Here is a 27,818-nt window from a genome sequence, read left to right as displayed (position 1 = left end):
TAAAAGACTGGGTGTGGCGGTGAAATGACGGCTGTGTAGTGCTGGAATGGGAACAGGGAGGAGGCTGGATGGGTGAGGACAGTGACTAACGAAGGTCGAGGCCAGGAGGGTTACGGGAATGTAGGATGTATTGCAGAGAAAGTCCCCAACTGCGCAAATCAGAAAAGCTGGTGTTGGTGGGAAGGATCCGTATGGCACAGGCTGTGAAGCAGTCATTGAGATGAGGGATATCATGTTTGGCAGCGTGTTCAGCTACAGGGTGGTCCACTAGTTTTTTGACCACAGTTTGTCAGACAGACAGCCTGTTGGTTGTCATACCTACATAGAATGCAGCACAGCGGTTGCAGCTTAGCTTGTAAATCACGACTGGTTTCACAGGTAGCCCTGCCTTTGATGTGATAGGTGATGTTAGTGACCGGACTGGAGTAGGTGGTGGTAGGAGGATGTATGGGTCAGGTTTTGCATCATGGTCTATTACAGGGGTATGAACCACGAGGTAAGGGATCGGGAGCAGGGGTCGTGAAAGGATGGACGAGTATGTTGTGTAGGTTCGGTGGACGGTGGAATACGACGGTAGGAGGGGTGGGAAGGATAGTGGGCAGGACATTTCTCATTTCAGGGCACGACGAGAGGTAATCGAAACCCTGGCGGAGAATGTAATTTAGTTGCTCCAGTGCCAGACAGTACTGAGTTACGAGGGGAACGGTCCTCAGTGGCCGGACTGTGGGACTTTGGGAGGTGGTGGGAGACTGGAAAGATAAGGCACGAGAGATTTGTTTTTGTACAAGGATGGGAGGATAATTACGGTCAGTGAAGGCTTCAGTGAGAGCCTCGGTATATTTTGAGAGGGACTGCAGATGCGACAACCACGGGTGGCTAGGCTGTACGGAAGGGACTTCTCGGTACGGAATGGGTGGCAGCTGTCGAAGTGGAGGTATTGCTGGTGGTTAGTAGGTTTGATATGGACGGAGGTGCCGATGTAGCCATGTCTGAGGCGGAGGTCAACATCGAGGAAGGTGGCCTCCGTCTAAACTGCAACACTTCACTGCCCACCACTCCCACCACTATCCCTCCCCCTCTGGCCCCAGCGTCTTCCTTACCTCCACTCAGTCGCCACTCCCATCATTCACTGGTGCTGCTGTTCACAATGTGGTTTCAGCTCTCTGAGACTGCTGACGTGTGTGCAAGTTGCGCTGCGTGTGCGTGTGCGTGTGCGTGTGTGTGTGTGTGTGTGTGTGTGTGTGTGTGTGTCTGCTGCTGACAAAGGCCTTAATGGCCAAAAGCTATAATTGTGTGAATATTTTGTTGTGCCTATCGCAACTCAGCAAAAATGGTCCAAATGGCTCTGAGCACTGTGGGACTTAACATCAGTGGTCATCAGTCCCCTAGAACTTAGAACTACTTATACCTAACTAACCTAAGGACATCACACACATCCATGCCCGAGGCAGGATTCGAACCTGCGACCGTAGCAGTCCCGCGGTTCCGGACTGCGCGCCTAGAACCACTAGACCACCGCGGCCGGCGCAACTCAGCATTTCCGTTATATGGTGAGTAGCAACTTCCCTTCTCTCATATTATTACATTCCGTCCTGGATTTTCCATTGTTTGATTTTTGCAAAATGAACATTTTCATGTACAATAATTATGAGAGTGAGTAATTTCTTACTCAAGCACAAATTCACACATCTTTTATCATTCACTGTGTAGTTTCTCAATAACTAATGATAATCTTATAGTTAGTTAATCTGGAAATAATTTAGTTAATATATATTAATGAGTTCTGATCGCTAAAGACCATGTGGATCTGGAATTTTTAGTGAGCTAATAGTTATTTATAACTTTTGTCAATACACACAGTTCTGATTGCATTTAAGTTGTTTAATACAAATAATTATAAAAATATTTTTAGAGACCGGTTTTGATCTTCAACAAGATCATCTTCGGATATTACATTGCTTGAACACTTGCCGTGAAGCAGGTCCATCTGTGCTACATGCCAATGCTTCCTATGGGCATCAAGAAATGTACGAAATGAGGATGATCTCTTAAAAGACTGAAACAGCTCATCTAAAAATAAAAATAAACATCTTAAATGCAATCATGACTGTGTGTAGTGAATTAAGTTGTAATAATATAAAGATCACTGTTTTTCCTATAACAGAGGTCCAAAAAATTTTAAATAGCTGTTTGTTCCTAAGCTGATATAGTTGATTTTTAAACATTCATTCTCCTCTTTTTCCAAAAATTTCCTGTTTCAAAAGTTAGTAGTCAAAGTTCTCTGTCCCAGAATGATTAAATCTTAGATAGTAATTATTTGCTAAATTCACTTTCATATTTTTGTAGCCTACATTTTTCTGATTCCAAAAATGCTTACTAACACTACACTAACTTATTAGTTTGTTAATTATTCTATTTGGAAAATATCACTTTCTAGAAGATTTTGGCAGGCTCTCGGAATGCTTGTGAAAGTATAAGTAATTTTCATAAAAGAGTACCTATAATTTTGCCATTTTCTTATAATACAGTTCATAGTTAAATAAATTCTCTCTTTTGCTTATTATAATTTTCATGTCCCTTAATTTTGCTATCTTCTATGACACTAATGAAAATGCAGTAACCAATATTGATTTCTAATCTTGTATGTCTATAAGTAGACGTACGACACAGAGATGCAACGAGTCTGCCATTAGCTGCCAGAACGTAAACATCGTGGTGTCACTGTGAAGCACCTTTAAGTTGCTTCCACAGTTCTTGGGCGTACTGCCAGATCTGATCGTGTAACAGGGTGTATACGACCCGGGACAACCAGGAGATCCGGGAAAAATCTAGGAATTTTTTCATCCGGGATAAAACCGGGAAAAACCCGAGAATTTTTTTTAATTCCGGGAATTTTTCACTGTTTCAGTTTTCAGTTCAATTTTGGTGATTTTGACTGGTAAGAACCAATACTCTAACAAAAAATATTACTGCATCCCGCTCCTGCAGAATAATACTGCAGCAACGAAACATGAACGAGAGAAAGAAAAACGAAAATAAAACTTAAGTCGCAAAGGAAATGCGCCATATACAACAAAACACAGTGATCATACAAGTGCCTGCCAACAGCAAAGTGCGTCAAAGGCTTTAGGAAGACTGTGCAGAGCTTCTTAACAACAAATTGCCTCCAATGAGCGTGACGTGACAGCTGTTTACATTAGATTCATTTTAATGCAAGATCTTTTAATGTTTCACACGTACGAACATGCGGGCTTCCTGCGTCATCGTAGCTGCCCGAGTGCAGTGATGCCTGTTATCTGGCGCTCTCTGGCAATTGCTGAAATGAACATATTTCTAAGAGGTCGCGGGAAAATATTGCGAGTTACTTTCAAAGTAAACTATGTGACAGAATGTACGACAAATTTCTTAAATCACAGAGCGTTTGGATCTCATTTAAAAATCAACTCTTTGGGGACGACCACGTGAAGAATTTCGAGCCCAGAAGATGACACATTTATGTCGTTCTTAAAAATTTTACTGGCACATTTATGTGATGTATGATGCGCAAAAAAGATCAACATTATATGTGGAAGCTTAGCTTCTCTTGCAGCTTATTAATCTTCAAGACCAGTATTATATGTGTAAGCTTTGCTTTTCTTGTAGCAACAATATGTATTTTAATTTAAGCCATTAATTTTTCTTATTTGTGTGTTCACGCTACTTAAGAGTGGTCTTGCTATGGGCGGACTACGTCACGTGTCAAATACTGTCATCAGCTCTGGCGAGATCGCGTGACATAAGCTGTAACTGGCTTACAAAAGCGCGTCGCAATCTCAATTTTAATGCTTCGGAAAGTAAGGTGCAATGTTTGGTGGAATTCGAATTTATACCTTAACACGAAAATATGCAGCGTACATGTTGCTGCACATCAAAGATCTTTCCAAAACGTGTTTTTTCCCCCTGAGTTTGTAGTGGTTGCATTTATTTCTTTCCCTTTTTTCACGGTCATTAACGATTTTAAAAATGGGCTTTTTTAAAATCATTAATGACCGTGAAAAAAGGGAAAGAGAGAAATGCAAATCGGACTTCGTATTACAGAAAACTTATTGGACTTCGTGATTCAGAAAAGCTATTGTTGGGGTGGTCCTTGTGGCGTTTCTGAGCAAAAGTCAAACCAATTTCCACTACAAAAATTATTTGAAAAAAGATGGAGAATAACAAATGTGACTAACAGGGGGAAATAGCGTAGATAAGAGTTCATTCTTTACCATGTTAACTTGTCTTCTTTCTTTCGGCATCCAGGTCTTCAAAAATCTCCTACTTCATTTCTGCATGAAAAGTCTGCTCCGAAATCTTGCAATAAGTTTCATTGTCCAGGATTTTCTAATGTATACAAAACCGTCTTGATATTAAATACAATTTATTTTACATTGCTTCCCTCCTCCAAATGTCATAACAACTTCCACAATATGTCTTCATCAGATCATGTCTGCATTAAGCTTCCGCTCTCGAGAGACAATAGACGGATAGAAAAAGAAAAAAAAAAAGAGTTACAATTTTAGTATTTTCTCTGCCGTCGAGGGCTTATACCATTGCGACAGTATAATTTATGTCTGAGGGAATGAGTGTAGCGTGCGGCAAAATTCAAAGTCCCACTACAAGTTTCATTTTCTAAAGTGCCGGGAAATTCTACGTTGTCGTATAAAACCATAAACCATCAAAGGATTGATAAGTTTTACAGTGCCGAGGAGAAGTATACTGTCACTTAACACGGAAAAGTGTATTTTCACCCGGAAGAAAGTGTATTTCCAACCAGGAAAAATCCGAGAATTTTTTTTTTTCCTTGTCCGTGTATACACCCTGTGTAAGGTCCACAGTATTTGATGGTTGGCCCTTCCGCCACAATCAGGTGGTGGGGGTGGAATGAAGTTTCTGCTGCAGCATACAGGTGTTTATACCTCAGAGTTCAGACCTGGCTGGCCCTGTGTTGTGCTCAGTGGTGGAGCTGCACGAGGCTGCGATGGTGGAGAGGAATATCAACAGCCTTCCACTTACCATCCCTGCCACATCTCGCATCCACGAGGATGGATACGACAACTGACAGATCTCCGACATGAGAGCCCCAAGACCACAGAAGATGAAAACACAGAAGAAGAAGAAGAAGAAGAAGAAGAAGAAGTAGATCAATATAAGATGCTGCTTTCTTTCCATTTGGAGGCTTTCTTTCTATTTTCAGTAATCTGCCAGTCTTTGATGAAACTTTCTCTTCCGAATGTGAAAATATTTTGTTGAGCCCAACCTACATAGGTAGGAATGATCATCGAAATAAAATAAGAGAAGTCAGAGCTCGAACAGAAAGGTTTACGTGTTAGTTTTTCCCGCACTCTGTTTGGGAGTGGAATGGTAGAGAGATAGTACGATTGTGGTTCGATGAACCCTCTGCCAAGCATTTAAATGTGAGTTGCAGAGTAACCGTGTAGATGCAGACAGAGAGAGAACTCACCATAGGTGGTCTGGCTTGCATCACCCTCTGTACTTCAGCCGCCCCAGGCGACACGTCCGCCGCGTCCACCGCGTCCCCGGGCCTCTGCCGCTGCTGCTGTGCCGAGGAGACCACCGTCGCCGTCGACGATGACGACGGCGAGCTGGCGTCCACACTGCGCGACGACTGCACCGTGTCGGCACCGTCCGACGCGACGCTCCCGCCGCGGCCGCGCTGCGTGGGTGGCCGGTTCTGCCGGAGGGCCTCCGTGTCCGACTGGGTGTCGTGCTTGTGGGACACGTCGAAATTTTATTTTCATTTATTTATTTATTCCGTGTGATGTGATGGTATACAGTGTGTTGCAGATGTCGGAAAATATCATTTAACAGTGTTAACATATATTAACATAGGCCTATAGTATCCTAATGTATTATATTGCTCAATGTTTTCAATTTAACACAAACAGCAAGGTTACTGTCTAAGTATTCATTTACAGAGTAAAAACAGTGACACAACAAATATGACTTCACGGCTTTGCTAAATTTTATGCTGTCTTCAATGGACTTAATATGAGTGGGAAGATTGTTGAACAGTTGGAGGCCCGTGTGGAAAGCTCCCTTTTTACACAGTTGAGTGTTTGTATGTATAACATGCAGGTTTGCATTTTTCCTGGTGTTGTATTCACATATTTCATTATTTTTTACGACTCTGGGGTCAGTTGGCAGTAAGTGGTTTCTGAAAAATTTTAGAGTCTCAAGAATGTAGAGGCAAGGCAGTGTAAGGATTTCCAACTTTCTGAAGATGGGTTTGCAAGAGTCTCTGGGTTAGCTCCCAGTAATAATCCTCATTGCTCTCTTCTGGATTCTTAAACAATCACAATAAATTGTAAGAGTGAGAACCGCTGATGACCGAGGATGGAGTACGACACAAAACGTAAACCGGTACGAGATGAGATGGGCTGGTAAGAGGATAAACGCCTGCTACAGTCAGAAAGACCACTATGTGTAATGAATAGCGCGTCACGTGAAATGTGAATACGTGCAATAGAATGGCAACAGCAAAGGGAAAGACACTAATAGTATTCAATTACAAGATTAGTGGTGAATTTCTGGAAAGCATCACATTCCGTTCGTACCCGGAGAAGAAGCGACATAACGTGGGACAGAGATGTGTACCGAAGGCAAACTGAAGCCTTGCATTTGTTGGAATGGTTCTGGGAAAAGCAGTGCTTCTGTAAGGGAAACCACATACATGATGCTAGGGAAACGAATTATGGAGTACTATTCCAGAGTTTGGTGAACACTAAACATTGAATGAAGTAGCAGACGAGCTGCTTCCATTGTAACAAGTAACTATAGGCTGTATGAAAGTGTAAGAGAGATTTTCAAAAATGTTTTCACTGGCATTCTCATTAAATACACAGTTGATCATGTGTTGGTTACCCTATTATCATAAAGTGAACTTAACTCTAAGTTTAGCAGCGTATGGAAAAAAGACTACTCAAAATGTTATAAATATATTACAGTGTCCTATTTAGTATTTTCCTGAAGTATTCTGGATAAAACCTGATTGAAAAATATGAGTCTAAGTGTCAGCAGAAGGCATTTTTGAAAACAAGGTTACTGGTTCTATAGTTGCAAGGTTCCAACAAACACATAATACCACGAAACTAAGAATAAAAGACATTAAAAGTAATGTAGGATAGCAACACATAGTTCTACATAAGGTTAAGACCACTACACTGCACACTGATTTAAAGCTAACTATTAGACATGAACGAAACTGGAGATGTTAAAATTGAAATGCAGTTCTGTGAAAAAGAAATGTTATGAAGGACAGAGCCACTTTCATAAGATCTGTTAACTTACAAAACGCCTTTGAAGTTGTGCAATGTGTTTTAAATCCTCAGAAAAATTAGTATATGCTTCAGAGAAAGGTGAGTATATGAAATATGTGCAGGGATAAAGAAGAAATAAGAAAAATTGAAGAGCAAAAGAGAAATATTCACATTCAAAAGTGTTTGGTACAACTTTTCAGCCTATACTTAAAAGACGCAAAACAAACACTGTCCGGACAAGCCTCGAAGGTGCGACGGTACTGACCAGCGGCCGTGTCATCCTCAGCCATTAGGCAGTCACCAGATGCGGCTACGGAGGGGCATGTGGTCGGCACACCACTCTCCAGACTGCTGTCAGTTTTTCTGACCAGAGCCTCTACTTCTCAATCAACCAACTCCTCAATTGGCGACAGCACTCGGCAGACCCGGACGTGACCCATCCGAGTGCTAGCCAAGCACGACAGCTCTTAACTTCAGTGATGTGATGGGAACCAGTGTTACCACTGTGGCAAGGCCAGTGGCATAAAAGAAGCGAAGACGTATATAAAAGAACGGTTCAGAAGTGAGACAAAAATAAAAACGTACTGATAACAGGATTTTCTATGACTTTGCTATCCTTAATGAAAATGAGGGAGATAGACAGGACCTGTTGAAGGGAATGAACAGTCAAGTAAGCACAAATTATGCATTGAGAATAAAAAAAACACAGAAAGACAAAAGGGTCGGGTTGTTTGGGGAAGGTGACCAGACAGCGAGGTCATCGGTCTCATCGGATTAGGGAAGGACGGGGAAGGAAGTTGGCCGTGCCCTTTCAAAGTAACCATCCCGGCATTTGCCTGGGGCAATTTAGGGAAATCACAGAAAACCTAAACCGGGATGGCCGGACGCGGGATTGAACCGTCGTCCTCCCGAATGCGAGTCCAGTATCCAGTGTCCAGTGTCTAACCACTGCGCCACCTAGTTCGGTAAGACAAAAGGGATTAGGAGTGTCAGAAAATATATTTATGGTAAATTTATCATCAGAGTTGTAGAGGATGTAGCAGACATATTGAAGGAAACTGCTACCTTGGAAGCAAAACAACACACGATGTATGAAGGATGGAGGACAATAAAGGCCAACTAGCACAGGAAAAAGAGAGAATTCTGAGCCAACAGATATAGAAGGATCAAGTTCCGTTCGTCAGTTTTTTTTATTTTCAACACATTTTCTTTACTATTTATACCCACAATTGATACAATGGGAAAATATGTGTAACTTTTATTAAAATTTACAATGTTATTTGGCAGTCTACTAATTTTTATTATCACAAATAATATAATATTCTTATCTATCGACTAGTAAACGACCAAACGCATAAAATGATACTGAAAATGTATGCTTGTCCGTGTCTTCAAAACGGTTCATATTTAATCGAAAGAGAATGAGAAACTGCTTCTCGGAAGACCCTATTAAAATACACTCGATACTGCATAACCAATTATAAGCGCCGATTTTTAAGGAAATACTGCGTTATGCACGGTTTGCTTCCAAACTATCGTCTGAAAGAGAGGTTTCTGAAAATGTTAACAAGGTTTGTTTTACCACAGAAAACATCAAAAGACCTTGCGTATGCAGTGCCATATAACTTTACATTTCCCACGTTTTTACGAAACATACCGTCCTGCAACTTGTACTCGTAATGTCGAAAGCGACAATTAATTGTACATGTTTCGAAAGCCGTCTGTGCCGGTCAAAACTTGGAGGTAACACGTCGTTTCGGGCTACTTCCAGGTATAAGGGATTTCTCAAATCACAGACAAGCACACATTTTCAGTATGACTTTATGCATTTGGTCATTTACTAGTCGATACTTATGATTATTACATTATTTGTGATAATAAAAATTAGTAGACTGCCAAATAACATTGTAACTTTAATAAAATTTCATGTGATTACACGTATTTTTACCATGATATTGTAATATAAATAGTAAAGAAAATGACTGTTGAAATAAAAAAAACTGACGAACGGAACTCGATCCACCGCTCCACCGGATCGAACGCCAACCACCTTTTTTTTTTAAAGAAAAATTGTTGTATACTGTTCGTCGAGTTTGTTCAGGGCGGACGTCCGATGACACCCGTTCAGTTTGTTCACGATCTGTTCGCTCAGTTTTTTTATTATAAAGGGAAGCTAACACTCTGACCGAACACGCTGAGCTACCGTACCGGCACCACTCGGCTGCAGCCACTTCACGGTTAAAATGGACACGCACAGATATATATTCGACGAGCAAAATTATCTAGCGATTTTCTCAATAACGCTCGAGAAGTACATGCTACGGCTTACACATTTTGTTGTCCTCGTGGAGAACTACAATTGTACGAAGTTTGCAGTAAATCCATGTACCAAACGTTGTGGCCTCCCCTTGTCAGAATTTTAATCACGGAAATAACATCACATTCCCTCTCAATCCATAAAGTTCAATTCTTTTTCCTCCTCCCATTGTGGGTGCTTATTTTTTTATGGTCAGGCTGTGTAACTGAGGATGTTTGATGGAAGCTCTCCTTCCAGATGAAGAGCCCCCCACAGGTCGGTCGGTTGAATTGGGAGAGGGTACCAAATAGTGAGGTCATCGACCCCATCGGGTTAGGGAAGGATAGGGAAAGAGGTCGGCTATGCCCTTTCTGAGGAGCCATACTGGCATTTGCCTGAAGCAATTCAGGGAAATCACCAAAAACATTCCATACAGTAAACGTAGTCGTTGCAGGACACATCGAAGCAGTCACAGGACTGGTAATGGAAGGAGAGGTAAAGCAGAAAACTCACCTGCTTGCCGTGGTAGTAGACCTCTGGGTAGCTGGCCTGCTGCCTCGCCCTGTTGGTCTGCTGGACATTCTGGTAGATACCGGCCGAGGGGTTCGCAGGGACCTGTCAAAATGTCAGGCAGTATTCCTCAGCAGGGCTCAATTCTGGCAGCAGACATGAATGGCACATCATCACAAATAACAATTATCCCTCACACACACACACACACACACACACACACACACACACACACACAGAGTCTGTTGTCAGCAGCATGATGGGTCTACAGCAGGAATGACAACTAGCAGCCAATGGCACACAGACACTGACAAGAGGCAGGTAGTAGTAAGTAGTAGTAGTAGTAGTAGTAGTAGTAGTGTGCTATTTTGCCTTACGACAGGTCTTGTCATGGGTTAAGCCTCTTCCACTTTTGTCTGTCCATAGCCAGTCTTTTCATTTCTGAATATTTGCCTCCTTTGATAGCCGGCCAGAGTGGACGAGTGGTTCTAGGCGCCACAGTCTGGAACCGCGCGACCACTACGGTCGCAGGTTCGAATCCTGCCTCGGGCATGGATGTGTGTGATGTCCTTAGGTTAGTCAGGTTTAAGTAGTTCTACATTCTAGGGGACTGATGATCTCGGAAGTTAAGTCCCATAGTGCTCAGAGCCATTTTTTTCTCCTTTGATATTGTCCAGCATTTGATATCTTCTCTTTCCTCTTCCCCTTTTTCCCTCCACATTCCTTCTATTCCCTCCTTCAATAAACAGTCCCTCCTCAAACAATGTCCAATCCAGTTCCGTTTTCTCTTTCTGATGACTTTCAGCATGTTTCTTTCTTCTCCAACTCTTCTTAATACTTCTTCATTCCTTACTCAGTCTTCCCATTTCACCTTTTCCATTCTTCTCCATATCCACATCTCTAGTGGCTCCAATCTTCTTTCATCTTTCTTCATCAATGTCCAGGTCTCTGCACCATACAGCACAACACTCCATATGTAACGTTTTGCAAGTCTTTTCCTCAGATCTTTGTTTAGTGGTCCACAAAGTAATTTCTGTTTCCTCTCAAATCCTTCTTTTCCCATTGCAATTCTTTTCCTAATTTCTGTTGAGCGGTACATATCATCCATTATTACACTTGCCAAGTAATTGAAGTTATTCACTTGCTCTATTTCTTCTCCCCCTATTTTCAAATGGCATTTTCTCCCCTTTCCTCCAATTACCATGCTTTTTCGTTTTCTTCTTGTTAATCTTCATTCCATATTCTTCTAATTTTGTGTTTAGACCATCTAACATTTGTTCCATCTCTCTTGCAGTCACTGCCATCACAACCATGTCGTCTGCAAATCTTACACACTCCACTCCCTAACCCGTGGCAGGTGGATGAGACTATCGACAACTCACATCGAGCGAGGTGGTGCAGTGGCTAGCACACTGGACTTTCATTCGGGAGGACGACAGTTCAATCCCGCGTTCAGCCATCCAGATTTAGGTTTTCTGCGATTTTCCTAAATCACTCCAGGCAAATGCCGGGATGGTTCCTTTTAAAGAGCACAGCCCCCGTCCTTCCCTAATCCGATGAGACCGATGACGTCGCTGTCTGGTCTCCTCCCCCAAACAACCCGCTGGGAAGTAACATCATCAGTAGCAATCGTCATGGGAGCCTAATGTTACTGTATCCACATGTAGAGACACACAGACGTCACAACTGGAGCATACCACAAAATTTGCTGTCATAGCATGCATTATGACACTTGCATTCCTGCAACTTCACACATAACATATGTACGATGACTACCTAGATGTAACCACCATTGCACTTGAGAAAAGTCTCGTGACTGCTGTAGCACAGGCACTACCTGCTCTGCTGACACTTGTGTCATGTGTGACACAGGATGATTATGTTCACGTACTGAGATTACACAGTACTACGAGGCCAAAAGAAATGCACACTATTTATTTTTAAATCCATCTTTTATTCTAGATGTTTGAAAGTTTTACAGTGTGTAGATACATCCATTAGGAACAATATTTTCATTTCTCCACATAATTTCCACCCCTCTCAACTGCCTTGCCCCATCTTGGAACGAGCGCCTATATACCCGCATGGTAAAATTCTAGACCAACCTGTTGCAGCCACTGTTTGGCAGTGTGCACAAGGGAGTCATCATCTTCAAACCTTGTTCCACGGAGAGAGGCTTTCAGTTCTCCAAAGAAATGATAGTCACAGGGAGCCAGGTCAGGACAATAAGGCAGGTGTTTCAGTGTTGTCCATCCGAGTTTTGCAATCACTTCAATGGTTTTTTGACTGACATGTGGCCGTGCATTGTCGTGCAACAGCAAAACCTCCTGCTTTTGCCGATGTGGTCAAACACAACTCAGTCGAGCTCGAAGTTTCTTCAGTGTCGTCACATATGCATCAGAATTTATGGTGGTTCCACTTGGCACAATGTCCACAAGCAAGAGTCCTTCGGAATTGAAAAACACCGTAGCCATAACGTTTCCAGCAGAAGGTGTGGTTTTGAATTTTTTTTTTCCTTGGGTGAATTTGCACGATACCACTCTATCGATTGCCTCTTCATCTCTGGTGCAAAATGAGGGAGCCACGTTTCATCACCTGTCACAATTCTTCCAAGAAATTCGACTCCACCATTCTCATACTGTTCCAAAAGTTCTCTGCATACTGTTTTTCTTGTTTCTTTGTGAGCCACTGTCAACATCCTGGGAACACACCTGGCACAAACCTTTTTTCAGTATTCTGCAAACGCTTCCTTCCCCTATCCCAGCATAGTGTGACAATTCGATCACTGTGATGCGTCTGTCAGCAGTCACCAATTCGTTAACTCTCTGCACATTGTCTGGAGTGTGTGCAGTACGACGCTTGCCACTTCGAGGACAATCCTCAATATTGCCGTGCCCGCTTTCATAACGTAACCTGCTTGCCTACCGACTAACTGTACTGCGATCGACAGCAGCATCTCTACACAGCTTTTTCAACCTCTTGTGGATGTTTCCCACTGTCTCCTTTTCACAGCACAGGAATTCTGTGACGGGACGTTGCTTCTGTCGAACATCAAGTGTAGCAGCCATGTTGAAGACGTGCTGTGATGGCGCCACTCACGGGAACAGCTGGAATTAAGTTTGAGAAGAAGTGGGAAGGATGTATCTTCACACTGTAAAACTTTCACATGTGCAGAATGAAAACTGTATTTTTACAAAAATAGTGTGCATTTCTTTTGGAGTGACCCTCGTAGTTTTGCAGTGCGGAACAGGCATCTCGTTCTATAGAGTCCATAAGAGTCACTGCATATAGCGTTACTTTAGAATAATGTGATGTGGCACTGTGTGAGGGTGAGACCAACCACAGAATAAAATTTGCACCCCCCCCTCCCCCCCTCCCAGGTTCTGGCTGTGGAGAAGGGCTACCACAACCACTCATTCACAGGACCATACAAGCTAACAAACACAATACCATAATAAATTTAATAAGAAAGCCTCGAGGTACACAGATCTCAGATTCTGTCGCTGCAGTGAGATACCGTCACAGGTAGCAGATAACAACAGCAGTAAAAATCACGGAGAGACCCTCGGGCATCAGCACAACAGGTGGGCTTATGTACAACCTCCGGCTGTGGGCTCGGCTCTAATCGGCCACCGGCAATGGAATACGAACCTTACTCAATGCCACAACTCGTAACAGCTGTTGTCTGTAACTGACTTCTTATTTCACTTCTGAGATACATAAAACACAACAGAACACCAGGAATTTTGCAGTTTTATTCTTAAATGTGAATACTACAGACGGGTAAGACAGGGACACGAGATTTGTCTGACACGGGACAGGCCACCGAACGACACGAGAGTACGGGGTGCACTCCGACAGGACAGGACGGAACACCGCAGAGTGCCGCGCCAGTCCGTACCTCTACTGTGGAGGACAGCGGCCTCACCAGCTGCAGCGGCAGGATCCTCCCGGAGGGCGGGCGGCGGGTCACCTTCGGCTGCGCGTCCTCGACGGTGAGCTGCCGCTCCACTTCCCAGTTTTCCTGTGGGCTTCCTGGAGCCTCCTTCGGCAGCTGTGTCCACACACCGTGGTGGGGGTCGAGGAAGTGACAGAAACACAGTGAGCACATTCAGTGAACCACGCGGATAGGTAGGGGAACTTCCAGATCTGCAGCGACTCACAGTGTACATGATGTCAGGGTCCACACACACGGGGATGGGCAGAGTTGTGAAAAAGCTGAAGAGACATGTCCATACAGCGAGGTTGCTAACAGGTAATGATAGCAACACTAAGTGATAGGTACTTCATCGTAGGGGTGGTCAGATTTTTCACAGATAAACAGTTTTGTAAGAAATAAAACAAGGCAAAACAACAGTCGTGTACTGAGAGGGCAACAAAATCTTCTGTGAGCTTACAACCACATTAGATTTTGTCACCTGCTGCCTACTTCTTAGTAAATTAAAAAGATATGTATTCAAGAGTATTGTTTTGAAACATTTCACACTGTTTTTAACAGAAATAAAGCAAAATGTAAGTTTCAGAGAATTATTTCTAAGACTGCATAAAATATTTTTTCAGGGCATTCCACAAGGTTCAGTTTTAGAGCCAGTCCTGTTTTTATTTTATATCAATGAGTTACCCACAAATTCTCTTTTATTTGGAAGACACATTTCTCACTTAATGAAATTGGTCGAATACACCGCATTCTCCCAGAATATCTAGAGCACTAGTTCAACACAAATGGATTACAGTTCAACAAAGCATAGTCACAACTACAATTGAAAACTTACCAGTCAAAACTAGGTCACTTTCAAGTTACCCACAAAAAGCAGGAGCTTAAGGAACCGGATTCTGTGAAATTCCCAGAAATACATTTGGGAAAATAACATCCACATTGGCCTTCACATACACATAGCACTCACTCCATCTTCAGGCCATGAGTGGCCTACCGGAACCATCCGACCGCCGTGTCATCCTCAGTAGAGGATGCAGATAGGAGGGGTGTGGGGTCAGCACACCGCTCTCCCGGTCGTTATGATGGTATTCTTGACCGAAGCCGTTACTATTCGGTCGAGTAGCTCCTCAATTGGCATCACGAGGCTGAGTGCACCCCGAAAAATGGCAACAGCGCATGGCGGCCCGGATGGTCACCCATCCAAGTGCCGACCACACCCGACAGCGCCTAACTTCGGTGATCTCAACATACACATAGAGTAGCAAATAAATAAATAAATAAATGAAATTTAAGCAGTTGGGTAAGAGGGCCCGTGAGCATAGAAAATTTTAGTGTATTCTCAGATACGGTGTCAGAATATCGGTTGTAACAACATCCTGACCGACAGGGACAGTACACGACTGTCATGCCTCATCGGTGACAGGGACAGTACACGAATGTCGTGCCTGACAGCTGTCAGTGTATGCAGGCTCAACACGAGCCGTTTCTGAGTGAACATTGAGAATTGAACTGTGTGTGAAGATCTTCTGGACTGGGGTATCTCTCAAAAGGCCACTGTTGACAGCAGCACATGAAGCTGTGCAGTTCCAGTTGGCCAAACAACTCAGGAACAGCTCATGGGGGGAACAAGACACATAGTTATATCTGGGAAGTCACAATTTCACCTCTCCCTCCAGACAATGTGAGGTGCTGAGTGCATTGATGGCCCAATGACACGTCAAACCCATACTGTGTGGAGGATGTATTTCACCCCGGATGTGATTCTGTGGCATTTTGGCTGTGTTTTTGTATTGTGACATGGGGCTATTCATTTGAGGTTACTGTGCATCAGGATATTTATCTCAACCATTTTGATGACCAAGTGTTAGTGTTTTTCAACATCTCCATTGCGTGTATACTAGGACTACTGATATTTTTAAAAATATCAGGAATGAAATATATGAATTTTTTAAAAATATCATTATCGCCCTCAATATATCAAGAAAAATTATTGATTTCTTGATGGAAAAAATATCGCTGTACCAGCTAAAACAAACACTGGCTGCACACTGTAAATATTCGGCCAGTTTTAGAGCTGTATATCTGAGTATTGATTTGCCCTTCAATACATCCTCTCTTCCCGTTACCCACCAGGCCTCAACCTCCGCTAATTTCAAGTTGCCACCGCTCGTACCTCACCTGTCATTCAATAACATCTTTGCCTCTGCACTTCCGCCTCGACTGACATCTCTGCCCAAACTCTTTGCCTTTGAATATGTCTGCTTGTGTCTGTATATGTGCGGATGGATATGTGTGTGTGTGCGCGTGAGTGTATACCTGTCCCTTTTTCCCCCCAAGGTAAGTCTTTCCGCTCCCGGGATTGGAATGACTCCTTACCCTCTCCCTTAAAACCCACATCCTTCCGTCTTTCCCTCTCCTTCCCTCTTTCCTCATGAAGCAACCGTGGGTTGCGAAAGCTTGAAATTTGTGTGTGTGTTTGTGTTTGTTATTGTCTCTATCAACGTACCAATGCTTTCGTTTGGTAAGTTACAGAATCTTTGTTTTTAGATATTTTTTCCCCACGTGGAATGTTTCCCTCTATTATATTCATATGAGTATTGATTTATTATTACATATTCTGTACATCCCGCTGAGAGCAAGAATTTAAAGGAAACGATAAACGTTCACGTTTGGCAATAACCACTTCGTTAACAAAGATAACTGCATGTAAGTGACACAATTAAAGGTGTCCGATGGGTCCATCATTCAGTTCCTTCAAATATTGGATTTGTCCAGAACACTTTGTGGGTTTTTTCATTTCTGCAAAGACCAGTGACATAGCAGTAGTAGTGTAAAAATTGCATGGCGAAGTTAAATGTTGCAGTTTCTGTTGGTGGCACTGAGCACCAATTACATCAGTATTTCCCCTCACACATCTTTGTCCACCACAGGCACCAATCTTGTCATTTAGATTTTTTTCATCAGCTTCAGCAACTTTTTTTGAAAAATGCTGATGTGAAGAAATGGCACACCAGTTACGTTAAAATTTGTTTTTTAATGCAGCTGGTGTGCTGTGCTGTTTCTTCACATTGGATATCTTCTTATTCCATTCACCCCACCCCCCATCCCGCCCCCACCCTCACCCCACCAGTGCAATTGGACTTCTTATTTGTGCCATCTATATTTGCTTCACACAGTCAAAGAGAAAGACTTGATGTGACGAAAGCTCAAAGATTTGTAACACTCCTCACACAGTGAAAGTAAAATTACGGTCTACTACAATTTCAAAAGAATAATTTCAAATACTTATCAAAAATTGTCAAATATGTATAATGTAAAATAAAAATTTCAGCTCATAATATTTCCATTTCGAAATTGATATATTGGTGTAAAAAATATCGCTGATATATATCAATATTTCTTGGGAAAAATATCGATATTTTGTCAACAGCCCTAGCGTATACTGTGGCCACACTCAACTTCCAGCATCATGACAGCCATTTTCATGGGGCTTTATGCATATATTCTCATTTAGACGAACGCTCCAGCATCCTGTCACACCTCAACTGGCTCGCTAAATTGTGCAATCTTAATCTCACAGACAATTTGTAACAGTGGATGAAATGCAACAGTGAACATGCCTGTAGTTTGATAGCACTTCATGATCCAATCACCAAGTGGATTCAGCTGGATATGACATGCCTAAAGAAACTTTTGAACTCCCTTTCTCACTGAACTGTGGCCGTTGTCAAAGCAAGACGGAGTGTGAACACACAACTGGGATGATGCCTCTTGGGCAGAGGGTAGTAATTTTCTTTCTCATATTGTTATATAATGTTTATACAACCCTAGCTATCATTGCTGTATGATGAAGCAGCATGATCAAAATCTCAATTTTATTGTGTCACCAAGTGTACAAATTTAAATAATTCATTTTAGCAGCAGCAGACTCATCAAGTCCAAACAGCAAACTACACAATGTAATTTAAAATATTTTTGAACATCAGTAATGTAGTTCATATGTACAGCTGTAAGCACTGGTTTTTGACCCTATTCTCTGAAGTCAGCACTATCATTATTTAAAAATTATTTTAGCAACCATTGGAAGGAAGGAAGATTAGGATTTAATATCCTGTTGACATCAAGGTCATTAGAGTACAAGCACAGGATGTTTCAAGGATGGGGATGGAATATGGCCATGCGCTTTCAAAGGAACCATCCCAGTTTGCTTGCAGCAATTTAGGGAAATCACAGGAAACCTCAACCTGGATGGCCAGACGCAGAATTGAACTGTCATCCTCCCGAATGCGAGTCCGGGGCAAATATTGGTTTCCCTACACAAAGAGAAAGTGTAGTGCCCTATTTATAAGCACTAAAGCTGTATTGTAGAACTTTCTACTTTTTAATTTGTATGGGTTTTCTTGGCTGTATGTTATTGAGTCTTGGAACAAGCTTTAAACTGTCAGAGGGAAACACGAAATATTCTTTTCTTTTTTTCCTTGTGTTTTATACACATTGAAAATAGTTTACTACAAATAATTCTGGGTTGTCATATATACATATGGAGATACACAGTTGATAAAAACACAGGAAAGATAAAAGCTTTTCATAGTACTGATGTGTTACGTACATTCACAGGATAGAATGTTTAAAATGCAAATGCTGAAAACTTCCTGACAAATTCAAATTGTGTGCTGCTTTCAAGCATTTGTTCACAGAACCTTGCCTTTTACGGCCAACTCTCTTATTGTTGAGCCCGGGTACCTTAGCCATTAAAATCACTGCAATAGAAAGGCAAGGTCGTGTGTTCGAGCCCTGACCCGGAAAACCCTACGAATCTACCGGGAAGTTTGAAATAAGTGCGCCCTCTGTGGAAAACTGAAAACTCATTCACAATTTCTGAACTCTTGAACAGTGCCACTTTGGCACGTGGCTGCTCGATCTTTCAAATGAGTTGTGGTAATTGCCGGTAATGTTAATCCTACCATTTGCACTAGAAGCTACATCCGTACCACTCGTACGCGTGGGGCCTCACCTGCCGGTACGCCGACTGACTCGCAGCAGCCGACGGTTTGCCCGCCGGCCGGTACTCCGAGGCAGGCGGCGAGCCGCGGGCCGCGCGCTCCATCGCCTCCAGCTGCTGGCGTGTCGCCGGCAGGGACGACATGGGCGGCAGCGACTGGTAGCGTTTCTGCTGCCGCCGGCCGGCAAAGTCTGCAGCTGCGGGCACCTCGCCCCTGTAGAGAGAACAGAACCGGAGTCACGAGTGTTTCGACGGCAGTGACGCTTGTTCTGCCTGACAACAGAGTGTGCCACAGTGAGTCAGGTCACACTGATTTTAACTTATCAAAATTTTTTCAACCTTCACAAAAGGTACCAGGTATAGAAGTTGTTGTTGTTGTGGTCTTCAGTCCTGAGACTGGTTTGATGCAGCTCTCCATGCTGTCCAAGCTGCTTCATCTCCCAGTACCTACTGCAGCCTACATCCTTCTGAATCTGCTCAGTGTATTCATCTCTCGGTCTCCCTCTACGATTTTTACCCTCTGCACTTCCCTCCAATACTAAATTTGTGATCCCTTGATGCCTCAGAACACACCCTACTAACTGATCCCTTCTTCTTGTCAAGTTGTGCCACAAATTTTCCTTCTCCCCAATTCTATTCAATACCTCCTCATTAGTTATGTGTTTTACCCATCTAATCTCCAGCATTCTTCGGTAGCACCACATTTCAAAAGCTTCTATTCTCTTCCTGTCTAAACTACTTATCGACCATGTTTCACTTCCATACACGGCTACACTCCATACAAATACTTTCAGAAACGACTTCCTGACACTTAAATCTATACTCGATGTTAACAAATTCCTCTTCTTCAGAAACGCTTTCCTTGCCATTGCCAGTCTACATTTTATATCCTCTCTACTTCGACCATCATCAGTTATTTTGCTCCCCAAATAGCAAAACTCCTTTACTACTTTAAGTCTCTCATTCCCTAATCTAATTCCCTCAGCATCACCCGAGTTAACTCGACTACATTTCATTATCCTCATTTTGCTATTGTTGATGGTCATCTTATGTCCTCCTTTCAAGACACTGTCCATTCCATTCAACATAGAAGTATGAAACCAAAATTTCCCTACAGATGATGCTAGCCATCAGTGTAAGGCCTGTAAGACCGCATCTGCAGCACCATCTGCTTCCTGTAACAGCTGATGACAAATGTCAGCATCCAGTAACCAAAGTTCCATTCTTGGTATTTGTTTCAAACTTGTAAACTTCTCGTGTTTCATGTTTATGAACTGTGATTTAGGGGCAGCATTGGTTTTCTGTATTCATTTGAAGAGAACTGCTGCAGGAACCCATCAAATGTTTGACGAAGCTTTCGGTGAGCATACACTTGGGAAAACACAGTGGTTCAAAAAATTCCAGTTTGACGTGAGAAATGACGAGTGTGGGAAACCACCAAAAAAAGTTCGAACACAATGAATTGCAGACCTTATTAGATGAAGATGATTCTCAAACTCCACAGGACCTTCTGTTGAATGTGATGCAGAAAGCTCTTTCTCTTTGGTTGAAAGCTATGGGAAAGTTGCAGAAAGTGGGAAAATGGGCTCCGCATGAACTGAACGAAAGACAGCAAGCAAATATGAGGTGTGTTTTTTAAGTAAGTACCGTTTAGAAATTTAAAAAAGACGTGCTAAGATATCTCAATAATTTTATTTTTACATGAAAGCCTGTATGTACCTTAATCTACTTTTCTACATAATTTTCCTCAATATTGAGGCACTTGTCATAGTGTTGTACCAGTTTTTGAATACTCTCCTCATAGAAATCTGCCGCCTGACATTTTAACCACTGCATCACCACTGTTTTGACTTCATCATCGTCTGGAAGACGCTGACCACCCAGGTGTTTCTTCAAGTGCAGGAACAGATGGTAGTCACAGGACGCAAGATTGGGGCTGTATGGAGGTTGATCTAGAGTTTCCCGTGAAAAAGATGTGATGAGAACTTTGGTCTGATTTGCCACATGCGGACGGGCGTTGTCTTGCAGCAAAACGATGCCCTTGCTCAACTTCCATGGATGGTTGCTTTGATTCTGGTGTGACGTAGGCCAGCCAAGTTTCATCACCCATAACAATTTGGCTTAAGAAATCATCACCATCGTTGCGGTACCGCTCAAGGAAAGTCAATGCACTGTCTAAACGTTTGGTTTTGTGCAAATCTGTACCCAACGTGTGCACATATTTCGGTAACTCAAGTGCGTGGTCACAATGCCATACAAAACACCATGAGAAACATTAGGAAATCATCTCACAAGGAGGAAATCGTAAAGTGTCTGTTTCCTCTCACCTTATTGTCCACTTCCTGCACCAAACTTTCATTAACGACCGAAGGACGCTCACTCCGTTGTTCATCGTGCACTGTATTGCCTCAAGTGTTCCCATATTGCTATGGAATCCAAACTGATCTTCCCTGAGGTCAGCTTCTACCAGATTTCCATTTGTATGTAAAGAATTCATGTTAGTATTTTGCAGCCATGGCTTATTAAACTGACAGTTCAGTAATTTTAACATCTGTCAACACCTGCTTTCTTTGGGATTGGAATTATTATATTCCATCATTAAAACCATATTTATTAATGTACAAATCTAAAATTTTGCATGTGTAAAGCAAACAAACTGTATTTTAATGGAAAAATATAATAAAATATGCAGGATTAATATTTTGCCAGAAATCTGAATTTTTAATTTTTTTATTGTCTTTTTTATAAAAAGCCATAACGGAAATCCTAATCATGCAATTAATCTGAAAATTTTACTGTAGTGTCCTGAGAAGGTTATAGGACCACTGAACTACAGTTATCAATTTATGGTACAAAATGTGTCATTAACAGAGTTTTTAATTTTGCACATCCAAAATTAACTTTTTTTTTCATATACAATCATCTAAAAATCAGAATGTACTTGAAGGATCTCGTATTTTTTAGTTCCAGGGAGACAGCAACACATTGCAAACAGTTCCTGAAATTTTCATAGCATTAGCACATATACTTTTTGAGAAAAGGCTTCTAATAAAGTAAAAAATGTAAAACACAGAAAATGAGTTTAAAAGATTTTCTTCTCCTACTTCTACATGTAACAAGCTTAGCTCAATTTTAAAATTTTCCATACTGATACTTCTCATCCTCCAGGTTTCTCTTCTCTCCTCTTCGAATCTGCCTGACCTGTATTTGCAGGTAAGACACTGAGCTGTTAGCTTTCTTGACCCTGCTCTCGTCAATGGCGTAAAATGCTTTTGTTGCAAACACATCAGGATCTATACCGACTCTCTTCAGCACTTCAGTTCTGCCATTATTTCTATTATTGTAACAAAAACTGCATCATAGACACCTATTTTGAGTACCTCAAGTCCACAGAATGCCCTTTTGAGCATCTAATCCAAATTAAATTATTGAGGCTTTCATTTGCGTTTTGTGTGTCTCCATGAAGACACTTCCTCAAGAAGTCAGGGTTTGCAAGAAACCTGAATGGGGGCTTAATTGCATTCACAATATGTTGTGGTAATGAGTATTTATGTGAATACGTCTCATTTCTGCTGTTGAACTTACACCAATCGTCTTTCGGACACGGATTGTGCACTGGTGTTTGGTCAGTGGATAGTTTGTGGAAAAAAATTGCCCACACAGCACACGTAATTGCCTCTAAATTATCTGTGTTGTTCCTAATAGCTCTCCCATGAAATAACTCAAGAGAATCAATTTTTTTGTCGGTAAACCACTTGCCATGCATCCTCCGTTTCCCAAACACAGTTTTTCTACCACCCATTATGCATAAATCTTGACTTCCAATTAAAGGTTTGTGAATTCAACCTTCCACCTGCTAATATCTGTTAGTATTGTCAAAATGTAAATAAACCACATACAAAAAAAATTTCAGGCAAAGATATAGATGTCAGCCAGAGATATAGATGTCAGACAAAGATACTGAAAGAAAATAGCCTTCACACTGACAAGAATTCCGCTGAAGCAAGCAGTTTCCCAAATGTTGGAAAAGGTGGGAGTGGCTGCCAGTGGCGAGTTAATCAGTTTAACAATTTAAAGGTATTTCTAAAGCTGCTATCATGATAAAATTCCCACACAACATAGATTAAACCGTGCAGATCAAGAAAGTAATATATTTGAAAAATCGATTTTTTGGACCAAAATCCATTACACCCCCCTTAAGATTAAAGATCTGTTACTGCCTTGCAAGATGATATATCCATTGTTCAGACAACAAATAATCTTACTTGACAATGCAAACTATAGACCCAGCCATGGCTGAAGCTAATTTCACCATGTGGCTATGGTACATTCACACTTGTGTTCAAAGCAGCCCGCACTGTTACATTGCAATGTCAATATGGAAACTAACCATAGAAAACACCCTTCCATCACTGAATTTAACGGTGATGTAAAGAAGAAAATTTTCACGAGTGTTACAGTATTGCACGATAAACATGTGATTTTGAAAGAGGACATCGAGTTAACCAAAATTTCTTGAAATTTCTCTTAGCACTACGAACAATACATGTAGATAAACTGTCAATAACTCAGCAAGTTGCATCAAATTTTGGAGGGGTAGATAACTCACAAATTCTTGTACAGCTACTGCAGCATTAGAGATCACCAAGAAATGAACATGAGTATTTGCTAATTAATTGTTACACCCTGGTGTATTTCAACTGGGAGTCCGATACTGACCTTTTATGTTGGGAGCATGACCTGTGTCGAACATGAATGTTATTTATGTCTGTTATCCCGCTTCTGCAAGTGGTGACATCTGTACCATTTTTAATTATAAATATACTACCCCACCTGTATTATATGTACTGCATTTCATGTCATCCATCATTGCCTGTGATTATTCCTGTCCAACAATGTCTCTGTTCCTTAGCAATTGTCAGGCAATGTAATATGAAAATTGCATCTGTGCTCCATAGCAAAAGACAAAGTCTCGGCGTGCTGGGCGACATAAAAAATGGGTGATGTTAAAGTGCACGTCATTTACGATGGCGGCCGAGTTTAGGTTCGTTCTGCGCATCTGATGTCACAAAACACAGTCAGCCAATGAACAGAGAACGACATTGAGAGAGGTTGACTGCAGTGCAGCGAGCATGGACGAGTGTCTTCAGTTTTAGAAACGTTCATTCATAAATAAAGTAATTGAACAACAGCAATGTCTTGATAGCAGACTTTCTTTTATAGAAAGTTTGTAAAAAGCATTCTTTATACCAGTTGCTTCATATTCTATTAATTAATTAAACCAAACAAGCAATAAGCCTCCTAATTCAGGTGATAGCAAGGAAAGGTGCTTGTATCATTCTCACTAACCGCTTTTTCACATATAAAGAACAGCAGTAATAGTTTATTTCCTATTGTACTTTGACGAAATAAGTAATTCACAGTCATACCAACAGTGTTTGTCGGTATTTTGCATCATATATTAAAGTCCTCCAGGAGAGCTGTTAAATGATGAACCGCATCAGCATAATGGATTAAGGTGTATGGCTGCTAAGCAAAAGGATCTTAGTTCAAACCTTGTTCGGTGCTTAATTTCTTAATTTAAAAACAATATCGAAGGTCATTTATGCGGGGAAGGTATCAGTCAAGAATATGTGTAAAAATCAAATTTTTGGGCCAAATAGTTTTTGTGAAATCGAATGAGTGTGTCAAAGCAGTCGGAACACCGTGTGTCTGCACAGGCGAGCAGTGCAGTGATGACAAAATCGTGCACAGCGCGGAATGCGGGGAGCACGTCTCTGTAGCAGCGAAAGGGTTAATGCGGCCGTGGTGGCTTTACTTCATAAACTGCGCGCTCCCCCCTAAACGTAAGTTTGCCAACTATACTATACTATGGCGCTGTTTCTCTTGGCCCGTACAACTGGCAACGCAGCAATCTCCTGCGTCTGGGCGGGCATGTGCGAACCGCCAAGATAAAAGAATTGAACTATAGCAGCAGAGCAGAGTGGAAAGCGTCCAGCCGATCCATACAGACGTACTGGGAGACCTGCCCCCTACCTGGAGTACTGCGTGGGCGTGAGGCTGCGGCGGATGCTGTCCAGCCGCTCCTCCAGCACGAGAGACGTGTCGGGGATGGTCCGCGCAGTGCTGTGCGAGCTGCCTCCGGCGGGGGCGGCCACCACGGGGGTGGGCACCGGGACGGGTGTGGGTGCGGGGGCAGTGCCGGCACCGCTGCTGCTGCGGCTGGAGGTCCGGTGGGGCGGCACGGGGGGCAGCGGCTTGTTGCGGTAGTCCGCCCCCGCGTTGAGCAGGTTCTGCTGCGTCGCTGTCGGCGTCGGCTTCTTCGGCTCGGAGAGGAACGCCGTCTCCACCTGTGCAGAAGAAAGCAGTGTTTTCTCATTTTTGTGCTCCCCAGGATCCTCCTCCCTTGAGGAGGTTGTAGTGTAACTGCCAATATCAACTAACAATGTAAACCACTACACGCAAAGCTAATGTACAATGCGATACACACATATATTTCATATTTTTAAGACAGCTCATCACCCTTTGCTCTCTTGGTGTTGCATGATGATGACTATTTTTAGAGAATTGTATTTCATTTTCAAATTTACTAAATGGCTAAACTAATGATGACAAACAATAAAACACCAACAAAGGGCAGTGCAATGTTCAGATCACTTAAACCTTATTAATTTCCTCAAAAAAATGACACTTTTGTGAGAAACTGTACATGATGCTAGAAGTTTGAAATGATGTGGATGAATATTACAGTACTCCATAAGTGAAGTAATTATTGAAGTAGTGAAAGATGGCCATGGAAATGCTTGTAATTTATAAAAATAAAGTAAATGTTAATGAAATATCGTGATTGTAATTATGTTTATCAAAAATGTCATGCAACCTATCACAAGGTACCTATTATGAAATAATATACACACTATCAATCTAATTGTAATTGAGATCACAACAAAAAATTAAAATGGGTAAGTTGGCAAAAAGTTATAAATGATAGTTGGGCTGGGACCATTGTGGCGATTTGATACTTTTTTGTCTAGTACAATAAACATAAAACTGTGACTATACTGTGCCACTGTATTTCTGTTTTGGGACCTGAGACCTGCTAAATTATTCACAGTAACCAAAGCACTTGAGTCATAGAATCCAACAGTACTATTCCCAATGATAAGAGGTAGTGAAATTACTAATGTATTTGCAATAAAAGTCACCTCACTGGTAAATTTGTTTACAAAAGTAATTAATTTTCTATATGACATGATAGAATAATAATATGTTACAATTTAACAATGTAAGGAAAAGGTAGATTGGTACTTACTGTGAAGAAAGCAGGGTAAGTTGCAGACAGGCACATTAAAAGACAGTTACACATTAGCTTTGGCCACAGTCTTCATGAGAAAAAGAAAAGCACCCCCCCCCCCCCAAACACACACACAAGCAAGCACCCTTCACACAGACATGACCACAATCTCTGGTAGCTTGGAGCGTAAGTGTCTTTTAGTTTTACCTGTCTGCGAATTAACCTGTCTTCCTCATGGTAAGTAGCAATCTGGCTTTTCCTTACATTGTTCATATTCCTACCAGCAGTTCTCACTGTTTTACATTAAAAGTTTGCATGTTGTAATGTTTTCAAGGATATGTTACATTGTTCCATTTGGTATCAGTCTCTTCATTGCTGGATCAGTTAATTCATTTTGTGTATTTTATGAAGGAGCAATAATATGTTTGCAGGTTATAATGTTCTTAGGGGTATGACACATTGTTCTGTTTGGTATCGGCCTCTTCATTTGTCGTATCATTTAATTCATGTTATATTTTCCTGACATGAAGTTGACTTTGTGACCTTACAACAATCAGGCATGATAAACACGCCATAAAAGCAGACACTTAAGACAACAAGGAAGAGTATAATCAACTGAGCCTTGGTATAATGTACGAGGTGTGTTTTTTAAGCAAGTACCATTTTGAAATTAAAAAAAGACATGCTAAGATATCTCAATAATCTGACAAAGCTAAATCTGGTGAATAGGGTGCATGAGGTAGCAATTCAAACTTTAATTCATTAAATTTGGCCATTACAATAACTGACTTGTGGGCTGGTGCAATGTTCTGAAAAGCAACACTTTCTTCTTGGCTTGGCCAAGTGCAGCTGTTCTCGCTTGATTTCTTCGCCGAAATGTTGCCGTAAGTTTCCATAATATTTGCCTTTGATAGTTTTTCATTTTTCAAGGTAGTCAATGAAAATTATCCCATGGGCATCCCAAAAAACCAACACCGTGACCTTGCCTGCAGATGATACGGTCTTCGCCTTCTTTGGAGTCGGTTCTCCAATTTGTGTCCATTTATCTGGTTGTTCTTTTGTCTCAGGGTTGATGTGGTTGACGCATGTTTCATCCACGGTTATGAAATGACACAAAAAAAAAAATCTGCTTTGTTGCTGCAAAACTTTGCTAAAGACTCAATTCAAACATCTTCATGACATTGTTTTTGCTCGAGTGTTAGCAAACGCAGCACAAACCTTGCACACAGTTTTGTCATGTCCAAATTTTCAGATAATATGTGATGTACCACACTTTTTGAAATGCCTACTATGTCTGCTAGCTCATGCCCTTTCAGTCGGTGATCATCCAGTACCGCTTTGTGGATTTTCTTCACCATTTCTGGAGCCGTCACCTCATTTGGTCGACCACTGCGATGCTCGTCTCGGCAGCTCGCACAGCCTCATTTAAACTAAGCTACTCAATATTTACTCAATACTTACTCAATATTTTACTCTCCCAA

At 41.8% G+C, this 27,818-nt stretch overlaps 1 protein-coding gene across 1 annotated transcript in view; it reads right to left on the bottom strand.

Annotated features, from left to right (window-relative positions):
- LOC126426662 (serine/arginine repetitive matrix protein 2-like) overlaps positions 1–27,818 on the bottom strand; it is a 288,117-nt gene that overhangs the window by 119,713 nt on the left and 140,586 nt on the right. Inside the window, exons 12-15 of the mRNA XM_050088547.1 lie at positions 25,080–25,393; positions 19,056–19,257; positions 10,108–10,209; positions 5,483–5,749 (exon numbers count right to left, since the gene is read on the bottom strand). Of these exons, the coding sequence (XP_049944504.1) occupies positions 5,483–5,749; positions 10,108–10,209; positions 19,056–19,257; positions 25,080–25,393 (885 nt within the window). The remainder of the gene's footprint in view (positions 1–5,482; positions 5,750–10,107; positions 10,210–19,055; positions 19,258–25,079; positions 25,394–27,818) is intronic.

Source organism: Schistocerca serialis, chromosome 11 (assembly GCF_023864345.2).
Source record: "Schistocerca serialis cubense isolate TAMUIC-IGC-003099 chromosome 11, iqSchSeri2.2, whole genome shotgun sequence".
NCBI lineage: Eukaryota > Metazoa > Arthropoda > Insecta > Orthoptera > Acrididae > Schistocerca > Schistocerca serialis.
Note: the sequence above shows the minus strand (reverse complement) of the source record. Positions and strands in the feature narration are given on the sequence as shown.